Here is a 20,662-nt window from a genome sequence, read left to right as displayed (position 1 = left end):
GGGAGCACAGGGTGATTGGAAGCTGCGTTATACTGAGCCAGATCCTTTGTCCATTTAGCCCCGGCGTTGTCAACACTGGCTGGCAGAAGCGGCACTCCAGGGTTTCATGCAGTTTTTCCAGCTCTCCCTGGAGAGGCCGGGGATTGAACCTGGGACCTTCTCCATGCCACGCAGAGGCTCTTACCACTGTACCACAGCCCTTGCACGTCTAAACAGCTACAGGGTGGGTGATCTCAACTGTCTTCTGCTCAGGCAGTACTTAGGAGTTTCCCGACAACTGCTACCTGCCCTCTTGAATCCTAGGAACTGAACCTGAGACCTTCTGCATGCTGAGCATGTCCTCCCAAGTTGTGGCCCCTCCACATAACTTGAAGGCCCAGAGGAAAACAGAACACAGAGATAATAGCTTGGGTCAGGGGTGGGCAGAAGGTAAATCTCCAGACGTTTTGGGCTTCAGCTCCCAGAAGCCCCTGCCATCATGGCCAATGATCAGGAATGCTGGGCACTGAAGTCCAAAATATCTGGAGATCCACTTTCTGCACGCCCCTGACTTAGATGCTTGCTCACCTGGTGTTCTTACCAGATTTTAGACCTGCATTGGTGACCCACTGCTCTTCTTAGATTGCCTGCAGGCAGGCTGGGGGTGTTGAAAGTAACTCGGTTCACAGAGTTTGTGTCCCAGCTCAGAGTTTCTCAGAGTCCCAGATGGGTCCCAGATGGCTTCTGAGATTATCTGATGACAAAATCAAGCACGTTAGAGCAGACAGAAAACTGTTGGATTTCAACAACTACAACTGCCTTAGATGGTCAGTAGAGCTGGGGAGTTACTGAAGAAGAGACTGGAAATGCAGAGTCGTGATGCTGCCGCGCAGGCCAGGTGCGACTGCTGCCACTGGAGTATTTGGTGTTTGATCTGGCCTCCCCTACCCCTCAGTGAAAGTGGCATAGCAGAGAGAAAGGCAGAAAGGAGGGCAGCAGAAATGATCCGAGTGAGAGGGCCGCTTTGTCATCGAACTCTTTAAGCGGATAGTGCTCTGAAAGGGACAGGATACAGAGGCTTATGAAGCCACAAGGGGTATGTCGTGGGGGAATGCGAGGAAAATGACTCCCCCCTCTCCAAGTAGGGGGAGAAATGGGATCATCCATGGAAACAGAGAGGTGACAGGTTGAAAATAAAAGGATACAGGTCTTCACACAGTGCAAAATTAAGCTGTGGATTTCATTACTGCAGGATGTGGTGGTGGCCGGTTCCATGAGTAGCTTTCAAAAGTATTGGATGAAGGCGCTGGGTGGAAGACAGGTCTCTTAGCGGCCGTTCTCCAGGACAGCCCAAGTCGCAACCTCAGGCTGCTGCTGACTGGCTGAGCATCTTTGCCTCTGTTATGCCCTGCCTGAAAACTGTCTTGGAAGCCGCTGGTTGCACTCTGATCAGTGTTTTGAGCTCGGTGGATTGTGTCCAGGTTTCTGTACCCGGCACTGCTCTTGGGCATGCCTGCGTTCATAAGGGCCAGAAATGTGGTTCCTCTAAACAACAGAAGTTCCAGTTAGATGTGTTGCTCTTCCTCTCTGCCAGTTTCCTGCTTCTGCAGGGTTAGAGCAGTGCACGTTGCTGGGCCATTCCCAGCACTCAGTCCCTGTCGACAAGGTAAAGACACCGCCAACTGCAGCCTCCCCACAATTCCCATAAGCTCCTGTGTGCCTGCAGGAGAGATTGTGTGAACCAGTGTGCCTGATTGCTGTGATCAAGGGGGTGGATTTTCTGTTCTTGTTTGATTGCCGCATCGCTCAGCCTCAGGGGAAAGACCAAACACCTTCCGAATGCTAACGATTTCCATAGCAAAGCTCCAGCTGGTATGTGAAGAGGTGTAGTTACACACCCCTCGGCTTCATTCAGAGAAGCCACCTCTCCAATTCTGGTTTCTTCCAGGGAAGAAAACTGATCTTCATCTTCCTCTTCAGATATTATTTATGTTCCAGGCCGCAATCATGTGTGCACTTACCTGGGAGAATGTCTCGCTGAACTCAGTGGGGCTTGCTTCTGGGTAGACATGTTTAGGGTTGCACGGTGCATTCACTTTCTTGCTGTCCCTCAGGCTAATAGATCCTTCACGCCGTAATCTGCTGCTGCTTATTTCATCCTACCTTGAACCATTGGAGGAGAACAGGGGTGGGGGAGTTGCTGGCGGGATAGCAGGGTCACCCCCCCCCCCCCCGGACAGCTACTCCAGTCTGTAGTCCTGCAGTGACATTCAGAATTGCATTATGATGATGCTGTCCTGGGCTGGCTGGTCATCTTGGAGATGGGACGTTGGACAAGAGAGACCCATCTGGGCCTTATCCAGCAGGGAAATTTGTACAGTTCTGTTGTTATGTCCCTCCATTTGGTTTGATGGCCAGTGTCTCAGAGTAGATTGGAATCAACTTTCCTTAACTGGCACCCTCCAGATGTGTTAGACTGCAATGCCCATCGTTCCCAGCCAGCAAGGAAGTTGCAGTGCAGCACATCTGGCGATCCCAGGTTGGGTCAGGCTGCCCTAGATCCCTCTGCAGCCATTCAGATGGGGCAAGAGGAACCTGTGGAACAGCTGGCAGTGAGGTGGTACGGGAGGAGGCGCTCTCATTTGTTTTCTGGCCGAATCAGATTGGATTGGTCTGTGTCTTAATCCATCAAGGATCTCAACAGTAGACAGCCAGGAGTGCGAACAGGTTTCAGTCGCATTCGGGGTCTCATCCACAACCCAGCCCAGTTCCTCAGGAAACTGTATTCTCTGCCTGTAATGGAAGTTGCCGTTTGGAATCTGTGCCGCTGCCTCCCCATGTAAGCTGGGGCAAGTCACTCAGAGATGCGCTTTCCCTGTAGCACGGTGGGTCTCGAGCTGTTTGGCAAGCCCCCTTGGGGGGTACAAGATGCCTGGAGGGTGGCATGAAGCCCCCTGGGATGGGGCTGGGCCAGGCTAAGGCCATGAGGAGAAAGTGGTAGCTGTCAAACAGAGATGCATGTAGGGAAGAAATTCATACTCTTGGAAGAGGGAGTGACCCTCCACAGACATTGGGCTTGTCCACTCTCATTGCTAGGAAAAGGCCCAACATTAAGGTAGGTAGATAAGTCTGAGGTGTGTTGGGAGAGGGAGTGTTTGTGCATTGCAAGAACTCTCATGGGGGGTGCAGCAGGTCTCTCTGCACACAGACCTTCCCCCTCCCCACTTTGCAAGACCCCGGTCAGTAAAGGCTGAGCCACCCAGCATCTGTAGCGGAAGGCCGGGTTTGTCTTCCCCAGGTGCCCAGAAGAACAGAGCTTCCCTTTTCCCTTTTCATAGGGGTGAATGGTAACTTGTATATGAGAGAGCAAGTGGGTGCATGTGGGGAGGTCACTTGGGTGGGCCTAAATCTGCTCCCTGCTCTGGATAACGACAGTCACTGGGAACCAAGCCTGCTCCCACTTTCATACCTCCACCCCTCTATCTGACCGCCCCTTCCTGCATCCAGCTTTTCTGGTCACGCCAGGACAGGTGCAGGGAGCCTCCAGCCCATGGGCCGAATCCGGCCTGCAGAGGCTTGGCTCCCTCTGTGGGGCCCGCCCCCTGCCTTCCCTAAGCCCCACCCCCTGGCCTGGAGATACTGGGGCTTGGAGAAGAGGTGGGGAGAGGAACAGGCAGGGTGTGGATTAATGATGGGAACTGGGCTGTTCGTATAGATCTTGTTACGTGGCTGAACAGTTTAGGCCCTCTGCTCTAATCAAATCCGCAGGATTTGCATCTCAGGGATGCAAGGTGTGGTAGACAGGATGGAAGGGATGGACAGAGGGGAGACAGAAAGTCCTGTGAAAGTGTAGGGATTAACTGAATGCTGGCAGCTTGCTAGAAGATGTTATGGATAATTTGAACCTAACCCATGCCACTAGCCCTGGCCCTCAGAGGCATTAAGAGGAAAACTGGATGGTTTTACATCATATCTGGTATAATACTCCAATAAATCCACCTCCTATTAAAGGTCTTTATGCCTAAGTTAAGAAATTCATGGAAGGCCTTTTGAAAAAAATAACATTACAAGTGTGTTCTGATGGCTCACAATTGGCAAGCCCCTCTCTCTGCCTTGCAGGTTTGACACGTGGGAGGTTAGTAATGTGTTATTTTTACAGCGTGCCGTTCCACTCCCCCCCCCCCCCCGAGTGTTTCATTGTTGGAGTCACTTTTGTAATAGTTCAGTTGTAGAGACTGGATGTTTTCCAATCGCTGCTCACTGAAAGTGTTTTCCCCTGGGTGTTGAATTATATCTCTACTTAGTAGAACCATTTTGCTTACCTTACCCTGAATCAAGTGACATTATCGCCTGCAACCAAAAAAATGTTTTTCCTCTTTATGGCATTTGACAAAGAAAAGGGGAGTTATGGGGGGGGGCTGTGTTTCCAGCCCCCCAAGTGTGTGCTTGCGTTGGCAATTCTGTGCTTGCGGTTCAGCTGCCACCTGTAACGTTTCTGAAAGGATCTGCGGGAAGAGAGTTGGATTTGTACCTTGACAATCTGTCTTTCAGCCCTGAACTCGGTCCCCTGTTGTTTGAATGTGCGGCGGGATTGTTGTATGCTGCAACCTACCACTGGGACTTGTGTGGTTTCCCTAAACAGAAGTGACTTCACCGTAGGAACTCGGTAACATGTGAATTGGCCCAACGGTAGTAGCCAAAACCACATCTGGTGGTAGTAAACCCACCTTTGCCAACCTGGTATACTTCAGATGTTTTGGACTACAATTCCCAGCACTTAGGAGGGGCTGTGGCTCAGTGGTGGAGCCCCTTCTTTGCATGCAAGAAGGTCCCAGGTTTGATCTCAGCATGTCCAGGTAGGGCTGGAAAAAACCCTGCTGGAAACCCTGGAGAGCTGCTGCTGCCAGTCAGTGTCGAGTCGACGATACTGGTCTAGATGGACCAAGGGCCTGACACCGTGTGAGGCAGCTTCCTCTGTCCCATGAGCATTGGCCATGCTGGTTGGGAATGATGGGAGCTGAAATCCAGATATCTGGAGGCCACCCTGTTGGAGCAAGGCTTTAGGAAGCCGTTCCTAGTATTAAGCATGTCATGGTTCTTTTCTTGGGCACTTTCAGTTATGTGTGATCCTTAATGTGACCTGTGGGGAATTATTATTTTCTTCCTCTTCTGAGGACCAAGGTGTCTCATTGTGGCTTTCCCCTAAATACATATTTATCTGTATATATTAGAGAGTGATAATCTAGGAACTGATTCTTTCTCCTCTGGGTTTAACCGACTCTTCCATACATGATTTGTCATTGGACTAAATCTGCTTCAAATGACGATATGCTTTGGAGTGTAAAATGTGTTGCACAGTGTTGCCACAGAACGCATTGTTAGGTTCACAGGGTGAAACAGTGGGTTATGTCGAATGCATGATCGCCACTGACCCACATTTTGTCCATCTCTTCCAAGGAATGTTTGAATGAGCTGCAACATGCCATCATCATGCTTGGTGTATCTGCCCCTCTCACGTGGCAACCATCATGCATGGCTTTTAGCATGACTGGGTTGGCAGTGATCGAGCATTTCATTTAGTGTCTGATTGGTCCTTATTTTGTGCTCCAAAACTACAAGTTTTTGTAGTTTAAGGGTGCAATCCTATGTGTGGTTAGACAGAAAAAAGTCCTACAACTCCCATCATTGCCCAGCCAGCATGACTGGTTGGGAAATGCTGGGAACTGGATGACCTTTTTCTGTCTGAACATGGATAGGATTGCATCCTGAGTTTTTAAAAAACAACACCTTATCTATGGATCTTCAAGGTCTCAAACTGATATATAAAAAAGACACATGGACACCCAAGATTGGCTCAGCACCCACGTTTTGCCAGTGATTTATAGAGTTAATTCTTTTTCCTCTCCCTTCTCTCCATGTACACAAACAATTGACTACACTTCTGTTATTGCATCGGGCCATCTCACGATGTCATCTACAAATGGAGAGGTGCCCTTTAGGCCTCTGTCCTTCCCAGGGGATCCCGCTGCCCCTTAAATCTTGCACTTGCCAGTCTGGAAAGGAAGCACGACGGAAAGAGCACCTTCCTTCTATAAGAAGACCGGGAGCGTGGACGACTGGTAGACAGATGGCTTTAATTTACAGAGCAGTTCTAATGGAGCAGAGAGGGTGATTCAGAGTGAAGTTCTGCCTCTTGAAATCTGAGGGGCGGAGTAGGCAGGCCGGATTTTAGAGTGATGGGTGAAAAGGCCCATTAGCGGAACGCAGCCATGAGATTCTTGGACAGTGCTTGGCGCAATTTCTCATTGTCTGGCTCAGCAGTGCAGGCAGAACGAAGTGAATGTAGGACGCTGCCTTGGAACCGCGTCGGGCTATTTGCCTTCCCCAAACTGGTACCCTCTAGGTGTGTTGGAGTGCATCTCCTATCATTCCCAATGGCCATGGTGGCTGGGAATGATGGGAGCTATAGTTAAACATACCCGGAGGAGCACCAGGGTGGGGAAAGCTGGATTACTGCACGATGTTATGCCTGGGACTAGAAATTTCAGCTAGTGCAAAACATACCTGCGAGAGTTCTGACTGGGACTGGGCATATTGTGCCAGTCCTTTCACAGCTCCGGTGGTTTCTGATTTATGACTGGGCCCACCTCAAAGTGCTGAAGTTTGACCTGTAAAGGTCTACGTGTCACAGGCCCTTAGTACCTGATGTAACACCTCCTTCCATATGTACTTAAAAAAAAGAAGAAAAACACCATCTATTCCATCGTCCAACAAGGTTTTCAAAGCAACTAACAAAACAACAAACCATGGTTGTTCAGAACACAGCCACTTGAGATTGCAGTTCTTAAAATAGTAACCAAATATTAAAAGTTTCAATAACACTAAGCTTAACAATGAAAAGAAGTAATCAGAACAGTGGGACAACAGAAGTGGGGAAAGTGTCCATTAAATGTAAGTACAAGAGAATAAAACTGCTTTCACCCGAGACAGCTGGTGCCAGGTGAGTGTCCCCGGGGACAGAGTTCCATGAAAAAAGGCCTTTTTGGTGGTAGCACCATGTTTTTGCTTGCTACCCAGCTCATCTTTGAAAGCTGCAGCACCTTGAGCAGGGGCTCTGAAGCAGAGTTTAAAGGGCCTTCAAACAAGCTGTGGTATATTCCAGGGGTGGGCAGAAAGTAGATCTCCGGATGTTTTGGATGCCAACTCCCAGCCTACCTGACTATTGACAATGCTGGTAGGGGCTTTTGGAAGTTACAGTCCCAGACATTTGGAAATCCACCTTCTGCCCAACCGCACCAGTCTCTGTGCTCCTGTGATGTGATGGGGAGATGCACGCCTCACTGAGTAAAGTTCAGATCGTGTGACCACTTCACAGCCAATGCAACCTAAGTATTCATAGCAGGGGTGTGGAACCTCGGGCTCGTGGGCCAAACTGACCCCTCCAGGAATCTCCCAGGAGGAATGCCCCTTTCCCCTGACTGCCGATCCTTTGGTGGTTTTCTGGCTCTTGCACATTTTTTCTACATTCCAAAATGGTGAGATGCCTCCTAAGGTTTGCTTACTGGCAGTAAGAGTTTTGAGCTAAAATATACTGATGTGTTGACCCCACCCCTTTTGCCTTCAGTTCCCGCCCACCACTGAATGTGGCCCCCAAGAGCTTCTCCGGGATTAAATTCAGCCCTCGAGCTGAAAGAGGTTCAACACCCCTGATTTGTAGGGATAGATCTCCCAGCCAGCTTTCGGTCTTGCATTGGTGAGAACTTAATTGCACCGTGTGTCTCTTTTATCATATTGTATAGCACTTCTCATCTGCATAGCGTTTTAATTGCGTTTGCTTGTAAAACAGCCCCATGCAGTGGATTTATTTCTTTTCACATCTCAAAACAGCCATTGGCACCCACTGAGGGAACAGGCCAGGCTGGCCTCGAACCCAGCTCTCTCTGCCACCCCACACCAGCCCTGCCAGGTAGAACGGGCTTTTCTTCATCCCCACTCTTCCGAGAGCTGGGCGCTTGGGCCTCCTCTGGATGGCCTTATAAGCTGCTTCTGTTGCAAGGACTGGGGCAAATTTCACACTTTTACTGCCATCTGTTCAGCCAGCAGCAGGCCCCCTAAAACACAGCTTTTTACTCCCTTTACACTGGGATTCCTTTCCTGCCCTTGTCAGGCAGCATCTGATAAACCCACTGCTCTGGGAAAAGCCTTGCGCGTTGGCTACAGCACTTTGAGGAAGGAGAAAGGAGGAAGAACCGTTCCTCCACTGCAGGGGCGTAGAACCTCAGGCCTGGGGGCCAGGGCCCTCCAGCCGGGGCCCCCAGGAGGCCGTGCCTGTGGCCCCACCCACTTCCCCCAACTGTTGGTGATTTGGCGTTTGCCCAGTTTGGGGCAGTTTTCCCCCATTCTCAAGGGCTGAAAGGCTCCTCCTAAGGCTTAGTCGCTGGCTGGAAGAGCTTGGAACTAAAATATGCCTATATTTTTGACCCCACCCATTTGGCTCCACCTCCTTTGGCCTTCAGCCCCGCCCACCGCTGGAGTGCAGTCCTCGAGAGCCTCGGCCTGAAAGAGCTTCTGTTTGGCGAATTTTAAGAGTTTCTCCAGAGGAGGACGTCTTTACAGGCAAGGTGACTGGGAGGGCTTCCTTCCCCGCACCACGGCTTTTTAAACAAGACGTTCTGCCTTTTCCAGTGGCAGCCATGTCAGGTTCGTGGGTCAGAACACCCTTGTGAGTGCCGTGAAGCCAGAGCGCAGCAGTATTTCCAGGGGCACCCTTGCCCAGGGGCTTGGCACAGTCAGGGAAAGCCAAGTTGCTCTCTGAAGTGGCAGCAAAGCTTTTTGGGGGAAGTGTGGGTTGTTGGCTTTTTAAGAAGGGAGGACCCCCCCCTTTAAAGGTGAAACCCCTCCAAAAGTCACCAAATAGGGGATGAATACTCCCATGAAAAGTGGAGAGATTTGACACATTTATAGTCCCTTGGCCCAGACACAGCCAACTTATGGCACAGGTGCTGCTAATCGTTTGAATAGCACCCCAAACACTCCAGTTCCTTCCTCCAGGCCCAGAGTTCTCCAGCTGATCCCCTCAAAGTCTGCTCTCAGGCTGTGCAGACCTGATTCATGGTGGTACCCTCGCATTCGTTCCCATCCTAATCCGGTTCTGTTCTTGTGACTCTGAAAGGTGAGAAGGGGGCAGAGGGAGCTCATATCATTTGTCCTTCTGCTTTTTGCAGTTCTAGTGTAACATGCTGGGAGTCCAGAACGGGAGGGCCCATAGCTTGGTGGCAAGATGCCTGCTTTGCCTGTGGAGGGTCCCCAGCATGCCAGAATTTTAAAAGGGTCTTGGATAGGAGGGCTGGGAAAAGCACCGCTGCAGGATGCCCATCGGCCCTTGGCAGGCATAACTTACCCCCTGGCGCCTGGACAGGATGTTAGTTTGCATATTAGATTTCTAAATACAATAACCAAAGCCATTTGGACGGTTCACAAAAATTAAAACCATAAAATGCAAGATGATGAAACGTAATATAAAACCTTGAAAAGGTTAAAAGAGAATAAAACCAGAGTAAAAGCCTGCAGCAGTATAAAGATCCAAGAACACGATAACACATTTAAAAAACAAAACTAAAGGTCTAAAAAGCCTGGGAAAATAAAAAGGCCTTCACCTGATGCCCAAAAGACCACAGCATAGGCACCGGGCGATCCTCTCTGGGGAGGGCCTTCAACAACTGAGGTGCCACCACTTAAAAGTCCCTCTCCTTAGTGGCCACCCCCTTACCTCATTTGGTGGGGGGTGGGGGACAGAGCAGGGCCTCTGAATATGATCATAGGATCTGGGCAGGTCACCTGGCCCCAAGTTTTCAATAGAGGGCTTTAGAAGTTAATACCAACCCAAGAGCAGGCTGCTGCCAGCCTCATTATTCTTCAGGGCCAACCTCTTCTTCAAACGGGACTCAGAGGAGTTACCACAGGTGGGTTCAGTGGGTAGCTACTGGAACTGGGGGCTTGTCTGTGGTGGCAGCTCAAGTTTTGGAACTCTCCCTTGACGTGCTCTCCTGACCTGACCTGACCACCTCACTGTGCCTTTTTTGGTGCCAGGTGGAGTCCGTCCTTCCGGCAAGGGAGCCCTGCCGAGAGACGAGGTCGCTAGAGGAAGTAGGATGGAGTTGGCATAGTGATGGCTGGAGGAAGTAGGCAAAAGGAAGGGATAGGAAGGAGGCTCAAAAGATGATGGCGTTTTTGGAGGGCCGGGCGCCGTGGGCCTGGAGGTCAGGGGGCAGAGGGCTGCTGTGCTTACAGCTGAGATCTTGCTTGGCAGGCCTGCTGTGACTTGAAGGTTTGCGGGGGATGGGGGGGGTGTTCTGTGTAAGTCAGCTGCTGCTGTCGTTGCTCCTTTATGGGTCGACAGGTTGCAAGATGGCAATGAGGGCCTGTATCTATGGCACTAGCAGCCATACACGCGTTCAAATCCGTTGGGCGGTTCTTTGGCTGCTGGCTTTTAGTATATAATCCTAATGCTGGGGCAGCTCTCTGGAGTGCCAGGAGACACCTGCGCCAGTCCATTTGGCAACCCCCGTTTGCCCCACTGTGCCTCTCTGGACTTGCTGGACGATGACGGCGTGCCTTTGGCTCATCCTCTGGTGTTTTCAGCCTACTTGACTTTCGTGCTTTGGCAGCCTTCAAATGCTGACATTTCAGGATGTTGGGAATCGGACAGCCCTTTCGTTTTGGGACGTGCAAACACTGGAAACTGACCTCATAAGACCTTCCTTGGCAGCCCTGGGAAGATTTTTCCGCCACACACCCCAGTCTCTCTGCCTCAGGCCTCAGAGCCATTGCAAGTCAGCGGAGACATCACTACATTAGCTGGACCGGTGGTCTGGGAGCCATCGCCTTCCTTTGTGGCTCACACAGCAGCAAGAACAACTGAAGACCAATTCCTGTGTGTTTCTCGTGTCGTTGCTGCTGCTCTGCATTTTTTATTGCATCTGCAGGGATCTGCTGTCTAGGCCCTGCAGCCCCTGGGTCAGTAGCGATGCGTGGTCAGCCAGCCTCCACTGCCCAAGTGAGGTTTGCAGGGGTCAGTTGAACGGGAATCGTCAACTCCCTGCAGCTCTGCACTGAAACTTATACACCTAAGGACCACTTCCTGCGTCGTCACACTCCCAGTGCAGGTTATCTCTGTGGGCCGTTTTTGGTTTGCGAATTGGTTCCTAGTGATTATCTGACTCGTGGTATGAAACACTCCTAAAATCCTCCTCCCTCGTCTCCATTCCTTTCCAAACTCCTATGCTTCCTTCCTGCCTGTCTGCTGAGCATTAAGGGGTCTGTGAGAGAACATGTCTTGCACAGCTCCAGTTGGCATCAGTGGGGCTTGCTCAGGAGAATTTCCAGGTGGTTTGTGCCCTGAGAGAGACAGTCCATTTCTTTAACTAGCAGGCTTGAAGGTGCCAGCCCAGGTTTGGGGGAACAGCCAAGGAGCAGGAGGGTAAAGTGCTCCAAGGGCAGTGGTAGCAACCATGTGGTAGCCGGAGTTTTACAGCCTCCGTGTTTCTGGTTCCCATGGCTGGGAGCCACCAAAAGTCCTTTTCTCGATGAATTTCTATCTACTCCTTTTTAAAGCCTTTTAGGCCAGTGACCATCACAACATCCTGCCGAAATGAGTTCCACAGGTTGTTTATCAGCCATGTTGAGGAAATGCTTCCTTTTCCCTTGACTTTAGCCTGCCAGCTCTGGGCTCTTTGGGGGCCATATTATCACGCCTTGCTCTGTCCTGTCCCTCACCCGCAGGTTACAGCGTCAAATGCGAGTACACCGCCCACAAAGAAGGGGTCCTCCGAGAGGAGGTGGTGCTTTGCAGCGAGACCAACGACAGTGCCTCCATCAAAGTGGTTGTGCAAGCCAGGGTGATGGGTAAGTGCCTCCCTTCTCACGCTGCATTTCCAGGGGCTGGGTGGTCCTTGACGCTCACCTGAGAGGGCCACTACAAAGCTTTAGCCACTTTGCTGGTAGCTCCCCCAGCCCAGGGCCGGCATCCAGGGTAGGCATGGTTGGACACTTGCCAAGGGCCCACACCCCAGCAGGGGCCCAGTGACAAGAGCTCCCAGGAGTGGCTCCTCCTCTTCCCTATTGCAACTACTTCTTCACCTGCCTCTCGCTCTGGCCCAGACAATGGTGGTGAGAAGGAGGAGCAGGAGATGCCCCTGCCGCCTTGCTCACTATCTTCCCGCCTGTCACGCAAGCCAGTGGGAGCCATGAGGAGGAAAAGGAGGAGGAGCAGCTGGTGACAGTGGTGGTGAGAAGGGGGACTCACTGGGGGGGGGCCATTAGGGGTGTCTTGCCCAAGGGCCCTTCAAAACCCAGGGCTGGAACTGCTCACAGCCCCCCCCCATCTATGTCCCCTTCACGCCCCTGCAGTTTGATGCTTATAAAACTCCCCTCTCTTCCTGCACCCATGCGGCACTTTCCAGGGACGCCCGGGCTATCTCGACATGTGCATCTGTCTCTGCCTGCATTAATATCCTGCTTCCGCGAAGGGTCTCCCGTGCCCAGGAAATGAAATGTGCTGGGTGTGCCTTTGAAAAGCATCTCTGGGGTTCCTGGGTCGTTGCTTGAGCAAGAGGTGCCAGATGAGCCTGCATGGCAGCAGTGATAAGCACACTGTATGCTGCCTGTGTTCCTCGAACCCGGGAGATCAGCGCCAAGATTGGAGGGGAAGCATTGTTTTGAGCCGGGCTTTTAATTAGCCCAGGCACAGCAGTGACTTGCAATGAAATAGTCCAGGCAAAAGGCGAGGCAGATTCCGTTGCGAGGGCGTTGGTGCCCATCATAATGGTGATCTCCCCGCGGGTGTAGAATAACGCCCCAGCCACTCGAAATAGCATTTGTTTCGGAAGACCTAGCGGATGGCTGTTCCTCCTGACCAGGTGCAGTGGCCCTTGGGCTATTTTCGTTCTCCTTCCTCTCGGTGGACTGGCTGGGCAAGTTGTCTCACTGTATTGCTCCGCAAGCCCTTTTCTGCCCCGTGCCTCGCCGCTGCTTGCTTGCTTGCTTGCGAGGTGAAGGCCATCCGGTGAAGACGTTCCTGTTTTAAAAGCAGGGCAGCCTCCTTCGGTGGTGGCTCCTCTGGAGGGTTTCTGTAGCAGGTTCATTTCATTTTAGGGACTGCATTTTACTGACGTCTATGTATGCAGACAAGGGACATCCCAGCTTCTGAAGGGCTCCCCCTCCAAAACAGCCGTCCTCAGTCTGGTGCCCGGCAGATGTGCTGGACAGTGGCTGGCTTGGAATCATGGGAGTTGTGGTCCAACACTTCTGCTGGGCTCCAGGCTGGGGAAAGCGGGTCTAAAGCTTGACGTGAGGGAGAGAGGAGGTCAAGGGATCAGGAGAGGCAAGTGCAGTAACCCAGGCTTAAAGTCATCCTCCGCCAAAGTCCTGCCGGGAGAGGTGGGCTTTGGAGCATGTTGAATGGTGGCTCGGTGAACCCCTCTGAGCCAGCAGGGCCGTTCCTGCAGGCTGCCCCCTCTCATTCCCGTGCCCGGCGCTCTGCCTTTGTTTTCCCCCTTTCGATCTGCTGCTCTCTCCTTGCCTTGCAGACCGCCATCACGGCACGCCCATGCTGCTGGAAGGCGTCAAGTGCATCGGGGCCGAGCTGGAGTATGACTCCGAGCAAAGCGAATGGCACGGCTTCGACTAGCTGCAGCTCCCCGCCGCCTCTGCCGGCCCGGGCGTCTTTCCAGGGGCTTCTATACGTAGATATCTATCTTCTCCGGTTCAGCTTGAAAATAAAAACACCATCTCAACTGTTTGCTGGCTGCCAGACGCAGGGGGGCTCCTGTTTTGTGCTGACTCCCAGTGGAGCTTGTCTTGTGGGGTTGGGTGCTGTGTTTTATTCCTGCCCCCTCCCCACCCATGACACCCGGACCCACAGACTATATAAGCAACTGGTTTAAAAGGGTGATGGCGGCTTTGGGCCAACAGGCAGGACAGGAACCAGTTTCCCATCATCTCCTCAGCTTTAAAACTGCATTGGTGGGCCGTGTGGCTTTGTCTAAGAACAATGCGCACACACGTCGCGAGCAAATGTGACGTCTGGGGACGCTGTTCCTTGAGTTCAGTTGCGCCCCCCCCTTTCTGGTTTTAGCATGGATTTATTGTCTGAAAAAGGGTTTCTGCTGCCACCATCTTTTCAAGAAGTTAAAAACGATGCCCCACAGAGGGCTTCTGCCTTTGCCCATTTTCCCATTGTTTGGGGCTTAAATAGTGTAATAGAGATGCTTCAGCATAAGATTTTTTTCCAGTTCTTTCCTTGCCCGTTGGCAGAGCAGATCAGCTGTTTAGCACTGAAGAGCCTGGTTGGGGAAGCGACCAGCTGCTTTGGTTGACAGGGGCAGTCAGAGCTCTGGCTGCTCTGAACAGCTGTTTAGTGTTAAAAGGCTGATCAAAGCGAAACCCCCCCACACTGTATTGATCCAGATGCTTGGAGGATAGGTGTTGGATAGCTACAGTTTGACTGTATGATTGTAGATCAGCCTCCCCTGACCTGGCGCCCTTTGGCTGTGTTGGACTACAACTCCCAGCATCCACCAGCCAGCATGGTTGGCTGGGGATGTTGGGAATTGTAGTCCAACACAACCGGAAAGCGCCAGGTCAAGGAAGGTGGCTGTCAGTGATCGGCTCCAGTTGACATGTAGCTGCATCAGTTAGTGGGGACCAATTTACACGACAACTCGGTCAGTGCTTGGGAGCTCTTTTTTCTCCCCCCTCCCCGAAGTGAACCCTGCTCAGGCCTTTCAAGCTGCGGTTTTGCAAAGGTTCGCCTGACCTGATCAGTCTTCAGTGGCACAAAGATTGCAGCGTCTGCAATTCAGACAGACCCTTTTTGCCGCAAAGATGGTTCAACCCACAAGGAGAAGAAACTGTCCACCTATGTCCCAGTTGTCATACAGATTCCGCCTGTGTCAGGTTAGCCTGAGAAGGGTTTCCTTCAAAAGGCAAAACCTCTGCTGCCTTCCAGAGACACGTGAGCTGCCTCTCTTGTTGCAAGCCATATGGTGTCTTAAAATGTCTTGTGTTGAGGGATTTATTTATTTATTTTGGCTCTCCTTTTTGCTGCTGCAATTTAATCTTTTTTAAATTAATTCCCCAAATATCTCAGTATTCATGGCTTGGACCCTCAATCCCTAACATGCGGCATGAATCACAGAGAAACTCTGTTGGTGGATTTACACCATGGATTTACTAGAGGGTTACACCAGGTTTTCACATTTGGCAGAATGAGGTAGTGGAACTGGACTACGTCATTTTGGACTGCAGGTGAGGGGTCATTTTTTTGCATGCTCCCCCACGTGTTCTTTTAAAACACAAAAGCAATTCCCCACAGCTAGAAAATTAGCATAGATCTGCTATCTCTGATGAACAAATCTTCGTGTGCAGAAGCATTTCTAACAAGTGTAACCTTGTCTGCAATGGCACAGTCTGTCCTACCACCTCATTCTCCTATACCAGAGTTCTCAAGTTAGGGCTATATCACTGTTGGTGGAAAACCAAGTGTAGCTAGCGGTACAAGGGTCACAATCCAGCATGGCGCCTTGGCCACCGTAACCAACCCATCCCCACCAGTGGAGTCCTTGGTCCTCCTGGGCCGCCTTGTGGGTGGGGGACCCTGAGCCAACTGCAGAATTAGGATCAAACTAAAGGGCAGGACACCAGCTGCTCCCTACATGGAAGCAAGAACTGTCTGTGCCCATAACTTTGAAAACTCCCTGCTGTGTACAAGCAGGATCAGTCCTTCCTTACAGTAAAAAGGAAGACTGTCAGCATATTGGAGCTCAAGGGTTTTACATCAAAACATGAGGCCCCCCCTATCCTGATTTCTTCAATGTTGCCTGTGCTCTCTCAATCTCTCTCTTTTTTTTTAAAGATTCATGGTACACAGACCAGGATTGTGATATAGTTATGAAAGAAACCAATGGTTTTTACGTGCCTATATAAAAATATATACACACACACATCTATGTATATCTTAAAAGAAACGTTGTGTGTTTTGGGTTTTTTAAAAGCAAAAATTCTCTAAAGGGAAACAATAAACTTCAGTTGGAAAAAAAGTCTTCAGCTGTGTAGATTGATCTGTGCCTTAGAGTAGGCTGCAGTTTTACAGGTCTCTGCCCCCCACCCCCTCTGCCTTCCAAAACAGCCTACAATGTTAGGGAAAGGGAAACTCCTTTGGGCAGCTGCAAAGCCACAGTGCAAATGCGCAGCAGCAGCCCTATTAATCCAGCCTCTTGTTTCTCCCATTAAGGGGTTAGGCGTTACTCTGCTGCCACCTGCAGGCAGAATCCTGCTCCAGCATTCTTCTTGAGGAAGCCAAGTGTCCATATAGTTGAGAGCTTTCCCCACCCCGGCGCTTTCCAAATGTGTTGAACTACAACTCCCATTATCCCCCAGCCAGAACAGCCATTGTTTGTCTGTCCCCAGCCAACATGGAGGTGCCCATTGCCATGGAAGCCAATAGGGAGCTCGACTACCTTTAATCATGGCACGGTCTGCAAAATCATCCCCCTGCCCCGAAAATGCCTTCCCCTCAGTTGGACCACTGGTCTTCCTAGCCCCCTGTTGCCCTGCAATGACTGGCAGCTGCGAGGTTTTCCCATCTCCTGCTCCCCGATCCTTTCAATTGGAGCTACCCGGGTTCGAACCTGGGGCCTTCTGCCTGCAGAAGATGTGCTCAGCATCCGAGTTACCTGCCAGCACCTGCGCCTGATCGCTCTCCTGGCAGGAGAGCAAGTAAATCACTTCTGTTTCTTTATTTTTCCACTGAAGCCACATCGGGGTAAAAACACGTTATACATGTCCATCCGCTCACAGGAAGATGTCTGCTGTGCAAAGTGTTAAGAATGTGTGGGAGGGATTTATATGCAGTATAGAAAAATAAAATTCTGGGATTCTACAAAGCTATACATACACACACACACACACACACACACATTGAGAAGAAGCAGGGTGGCCCAGAGGCCTTCAAGCGTACACATCTGAGTTTCAGGGCTCCTGGAGGGCGTAGTAAGAAAGGAGCAACACCACCTTCTCTGCTTGGTTTGGAGGATTGCCACATCTAAGGGCACCTACTTCCCCACTGCGTTGGACCAATACGGCTGGCAGAGTTGTGGCTCTAGCCTGATCAATATACCCTGAGCCACAACAGCTTTTCTTTGGATTTTGGCACAATCAGTTACGGAAACGGCACCACCTGCTCTGCAAAACGTGGGTCCACGAAGAGCCCAGGGGCCACAATGGAAACATCTCCCGTTGCTGACCCAGGCAGGGCCCCCATTTTTCTATGGGCATGTCCATATGGGAGCCTTCCCCTTTCTTTGGTTCTGTTTTGAGCCTGCCCCTTCCTGGGGGATTAGGGCGGGTACCCATGCTAAAAGCCACACCGTTAAAACAACAAAGAGTCTTGCGGCACTTTGAAGACTAACACTTCTATTCTGACATAAGCCTTCCTGGACCATCACCCACTTCATCAGATGCATGGAATATTATGGAGCGTTTCGGGTTTATATCCAGTAAATGTGGTGGTGATGGGGCAGAGGAAGAATGGTAAACCTTGAAGTCAGGAGTGAATTAGCTGCAGGAATTCCTAGCAGTGACATTCACATTATTAACAGTGGCCACTCATGGTGCAGTTGCCACTAATAATGCGAACGTCCTGCTGCCACTAATAAGCCCAGTGTTAGCAGCAGCCGCAGCCGCACCAGTTACGTGATTACGTAAGTTATGTCAGTACTTTCCGCATTTGATTTCCTCCTGATCTCAAATTATTCCCAGCCACATCCCAATCGCCACCATACTTACTACATATAAGCCTGAAACTCTCCACAATATTCCATGCATCAAAGGAAGTGGGCAATAGTCCAGGAAGGCTTATACCAGAATAAAGGTGCTGAGTCTTTCAAGGGCCACGAGAATTTTTGTTCTTTTTGCTGCAACGGAGTAATACAAGGGCTACCCCGCTGGAAAGTAAAACCCTTTAAAAACAGCACGTAAACGATTCATGGGGCTACGAGACCGGATTCAAAATGGCTCAGACGCCCTTGGCCTTAACTGTGCCTTAAGAGGATGACCAGAAGAATGGGATACAGTACTGGGGGAAAGGCGAGGTGACATGATGCGGGCCTTCTTGATCCAGCACTGGTGAGCATCGCAAATTGCTATGTCTGCGGGCAGCACAAGATTCCCATGCCTGCTATGGGGACAGGCGAGGTAAAAATGGGCTGGGGTGGCTGGTCTACAAGTGACTGCCCAGAAGCTCGGTTTTGATTGGTCACAGCATCCCGTAAGCACTTCTTGTGACCCAGTGACAGATGGGCCTTAGCCCACAGTAGCTGGGGCCTGTATTAAAAGCCTGCTGTCTCCAGCCTCTGTCTTACTCCTGGCCTGCTTATCTACCATGAACTAGGGTCTGTCACATACACACAAGCTCAGTCCTTACTTGGAGAAGGCAGTGGGACAAGATCTCTCAAGATCGCCCCTCCCTGGCCTGGTAAATTCCTGGTCGGCTCTTCGTGCTTGTGCAAAGGAGGAGAATTGCTTTGGAGGAAGCACCTTACTGGAGCACTTGCTGGCAAGGAGATCTGGAGCAAAGGGGGGAGAGAGAAGCCTCAGCTGTTTTTCAGAGGTGGAGCTATAGGCGAGAACTGAAGCTACACCAGAAGACCCACTTGGGATTCCTTCATCATGGGCACTCTTTCAGAGGGGAAAGGAAGGGGAGAAAAAGAGATTGCATCTAAAGCAATCTGTTCATGCTTCAGAATGGATGGCATTCACCATGTAGATTCCAATCATGGTTGCACATCAGATACACGTTGCTTACTCTCCACTGTTGGCCTAATTGCACCTCATGCTCCCAATTCAGAAGCACAGAATCTCTCCAAGCAGGTCCAAGTCACTGTTGCTCATGCAATTCGCTTAACTGTCCATCAGCCTGTGCTCACAGTTGCTTCAGTGGGGGTGGGGGTGGGGGGAGGATGTCCAACAAACATATTTTTAAAAAAAGAATATATTAAAACTACAAAGTTACTCCTGGAGATAAGAGCACTCAAACTGGAAGAAGGTAATTTCTTCCAATTAAGGACACTTGTCTCCAACAGTAAATGTGCAGTTTTTGTATCAAGAAAATGGAGAATATTTTATCTTCCCTTTGCAATATTGCAGCATCCTTAACTATAGGTGAAATTTTGACTCCACTGTAGATAAATGTTCTCTTGAATGATGGGGTTGCTGCTTTGTGAACCATTACATTAGAGTGTCCCATCATTACACGCCAAGTTGTCGCTCTGGAATCCAAAGAAAATGTGCGTCTCAATACAACAAAACATGGTGGGCGCACGATGATCACAACCATGCATGCCTTATTTTGTGAAACGTGGCTCTTCGGAATTTTAATATTAGCTTTGCAAGCCAACAAAGAGCCGTCCTGCTTTTTCCTAGAGTCCTGAGACTATCGCTTTTGGTCCAGTTAATATTGCCAGTTACTAACATGGCAATAATCAAAGGTCAGCAGCCCTATATGGCTGTAGCTCGTCTTCCTTTGGCAAGTTCATGCAGTAAGGATGCATGTCTTAAAACTGGTTGACTTCTTTCCCTGTCAGACATGACTCACCCCTGGGTTGCGCACAGTGCAATGTTCACAGAGAAAAAGAAGTGGGGCTTAGCTGCTCTTCTTCCCCGCAAAAGCCTCTCATTTCTGGGTCATCAGTTGGAAAGGAAATCAATGGAAGCCCTCACGGTCTTTGACGTCCGGACATCCATGGCCGTCACTTTGATCTCTGTGTCGCCAAACTGCATGCTTGCCCGGATCTCTCGCCGGCTCCTCTTTGGAGAGTCGGATTCGTCCAACTCATCCAATTCCAAGCTGATGGTTCCACATTTCCTCACCCCGGGGTCAGTGATATAGACCACGTCGTCCGTGGCACAGCAGTAGATGTTGATGATGATCTTGCGTTGCCCCATCCTGGCTGGGCAGTAACTTTTCTGCACCACCTCGCCCAGGGCCACAGACTGGTCCACGGAGACAAACTTCTCAAAGATGTCTGTGCACCAGTTCTTGCCTTCTTTGACCAGGAGCTTCTCTTTGGGATGTTTCCCCTCTACAAACTTGTTCAGCACCCCCACGCCATAGGTCAGTGGTGAGCGTCTCACCCGGACAATGGTGGGGTCAAGGCCAAACAACACGGCCCCTTTCAGGATTGTCAGCCCCACATCCTGAGGGATGATGACACGGCAAACGCTGCTGAAAGCTGATTGGACGGCATGCTGCAGCATTGCTGACTCAGCAAATCCCCCTACCAGGAAAAGGAACTTGATACCTTTCACTTCCGGTTTCTTCATTAGGTCATCTGGGGGCAAAAAAGAATTGAGGGAGGGTAAAGACGTTAAATGGTGAAGCCACGTTAGCCAGAACAAGAAGCCAGGCAAGTTTTTGCCTTGAGAGCCGCATGGTGTAGTGGTTAGGGGGCTGGGGCTGAGGCTGAGGCTCGGAAGATCTGGACTCTAATCCCCACTTGGCCATGAAGCTGACTGAGCGACTTCTGGCCAGTCAGAGACTCTCAGCCTAACCTACCTCACAGGGGTGTTGTGAGGATAAAACGGAGAGGACGTGGAGGATCATATAAGCTGCCTTGGGTTCCTTGCA

At 50.7% G+C, this 20,662-nt stretch overlaps 2 protein-coding genes across 2 annotated transcripts in view; one reads left to right on the top strand and one right to left on the bottom strand.

Annotated features, from left to right (window-relative positions):
* The window catches only part of ADISSP (adipose secreted signaling protein), a 97,388-nt gene extending 81,319 nt beyond the window's left edge, over positions 1–16,069 (top strand). Inside the window, exons 5-6 of the mRNA XM_084855251.1 lie at positions 11,761–11,883; positions 13,566–16,069. Of these exons, the coding sequence (XP_084711377.1) occupies positions 11,761–11,883; positions 13,566–13,666 (224 nt within the window). The 3' untranslated portion in view covers positions 13,667–16,069. The remainder of the gene's footprint in view (positions 1–11,760; positions 11,884–13,565) is intronic.
* Positions 16,070–16,782: 713 nt separating this feature from the next.
* Positions 16,783–20,662, bottom strand: part of HSPA12B (heat shock protein family A (Hsp70) member 12B) — a 52,397-nt gene continuing 48,517 nt past the window's right edge. Inside the window, exon 13 of the mRNA XM_084855250.1 lies at positions 16,783–20,366. Coding sequence (XP_084711376.1) covers positions 19,723–20,366 — 644 coding nt within the window. The 3' untranslated portion in view covers positions 16,783–19,722. The remainder of the gene's footprint in view (positions 20,367–20,662) is intronic.

Source organism: Heloderma suspectum, chromosome 5 (genome assembly GCF_057233095.1).
Source record: "Heloderma suspectum isolate Gila_16-S chromosome 5, 16-S_ref, whole genome shotgun sequence".
Classification (NCBI taxonomy): Eukaryota; Metazoa; Chordata; class Lepidosauria; order Squamata; family Helodermatidae; genus Heloderma; species Heloderma suspectum.
Note: the sequence above shows the minus strand (reverse complement) of the source record. Positions and strands in the feature narration are given on the sequence as shown.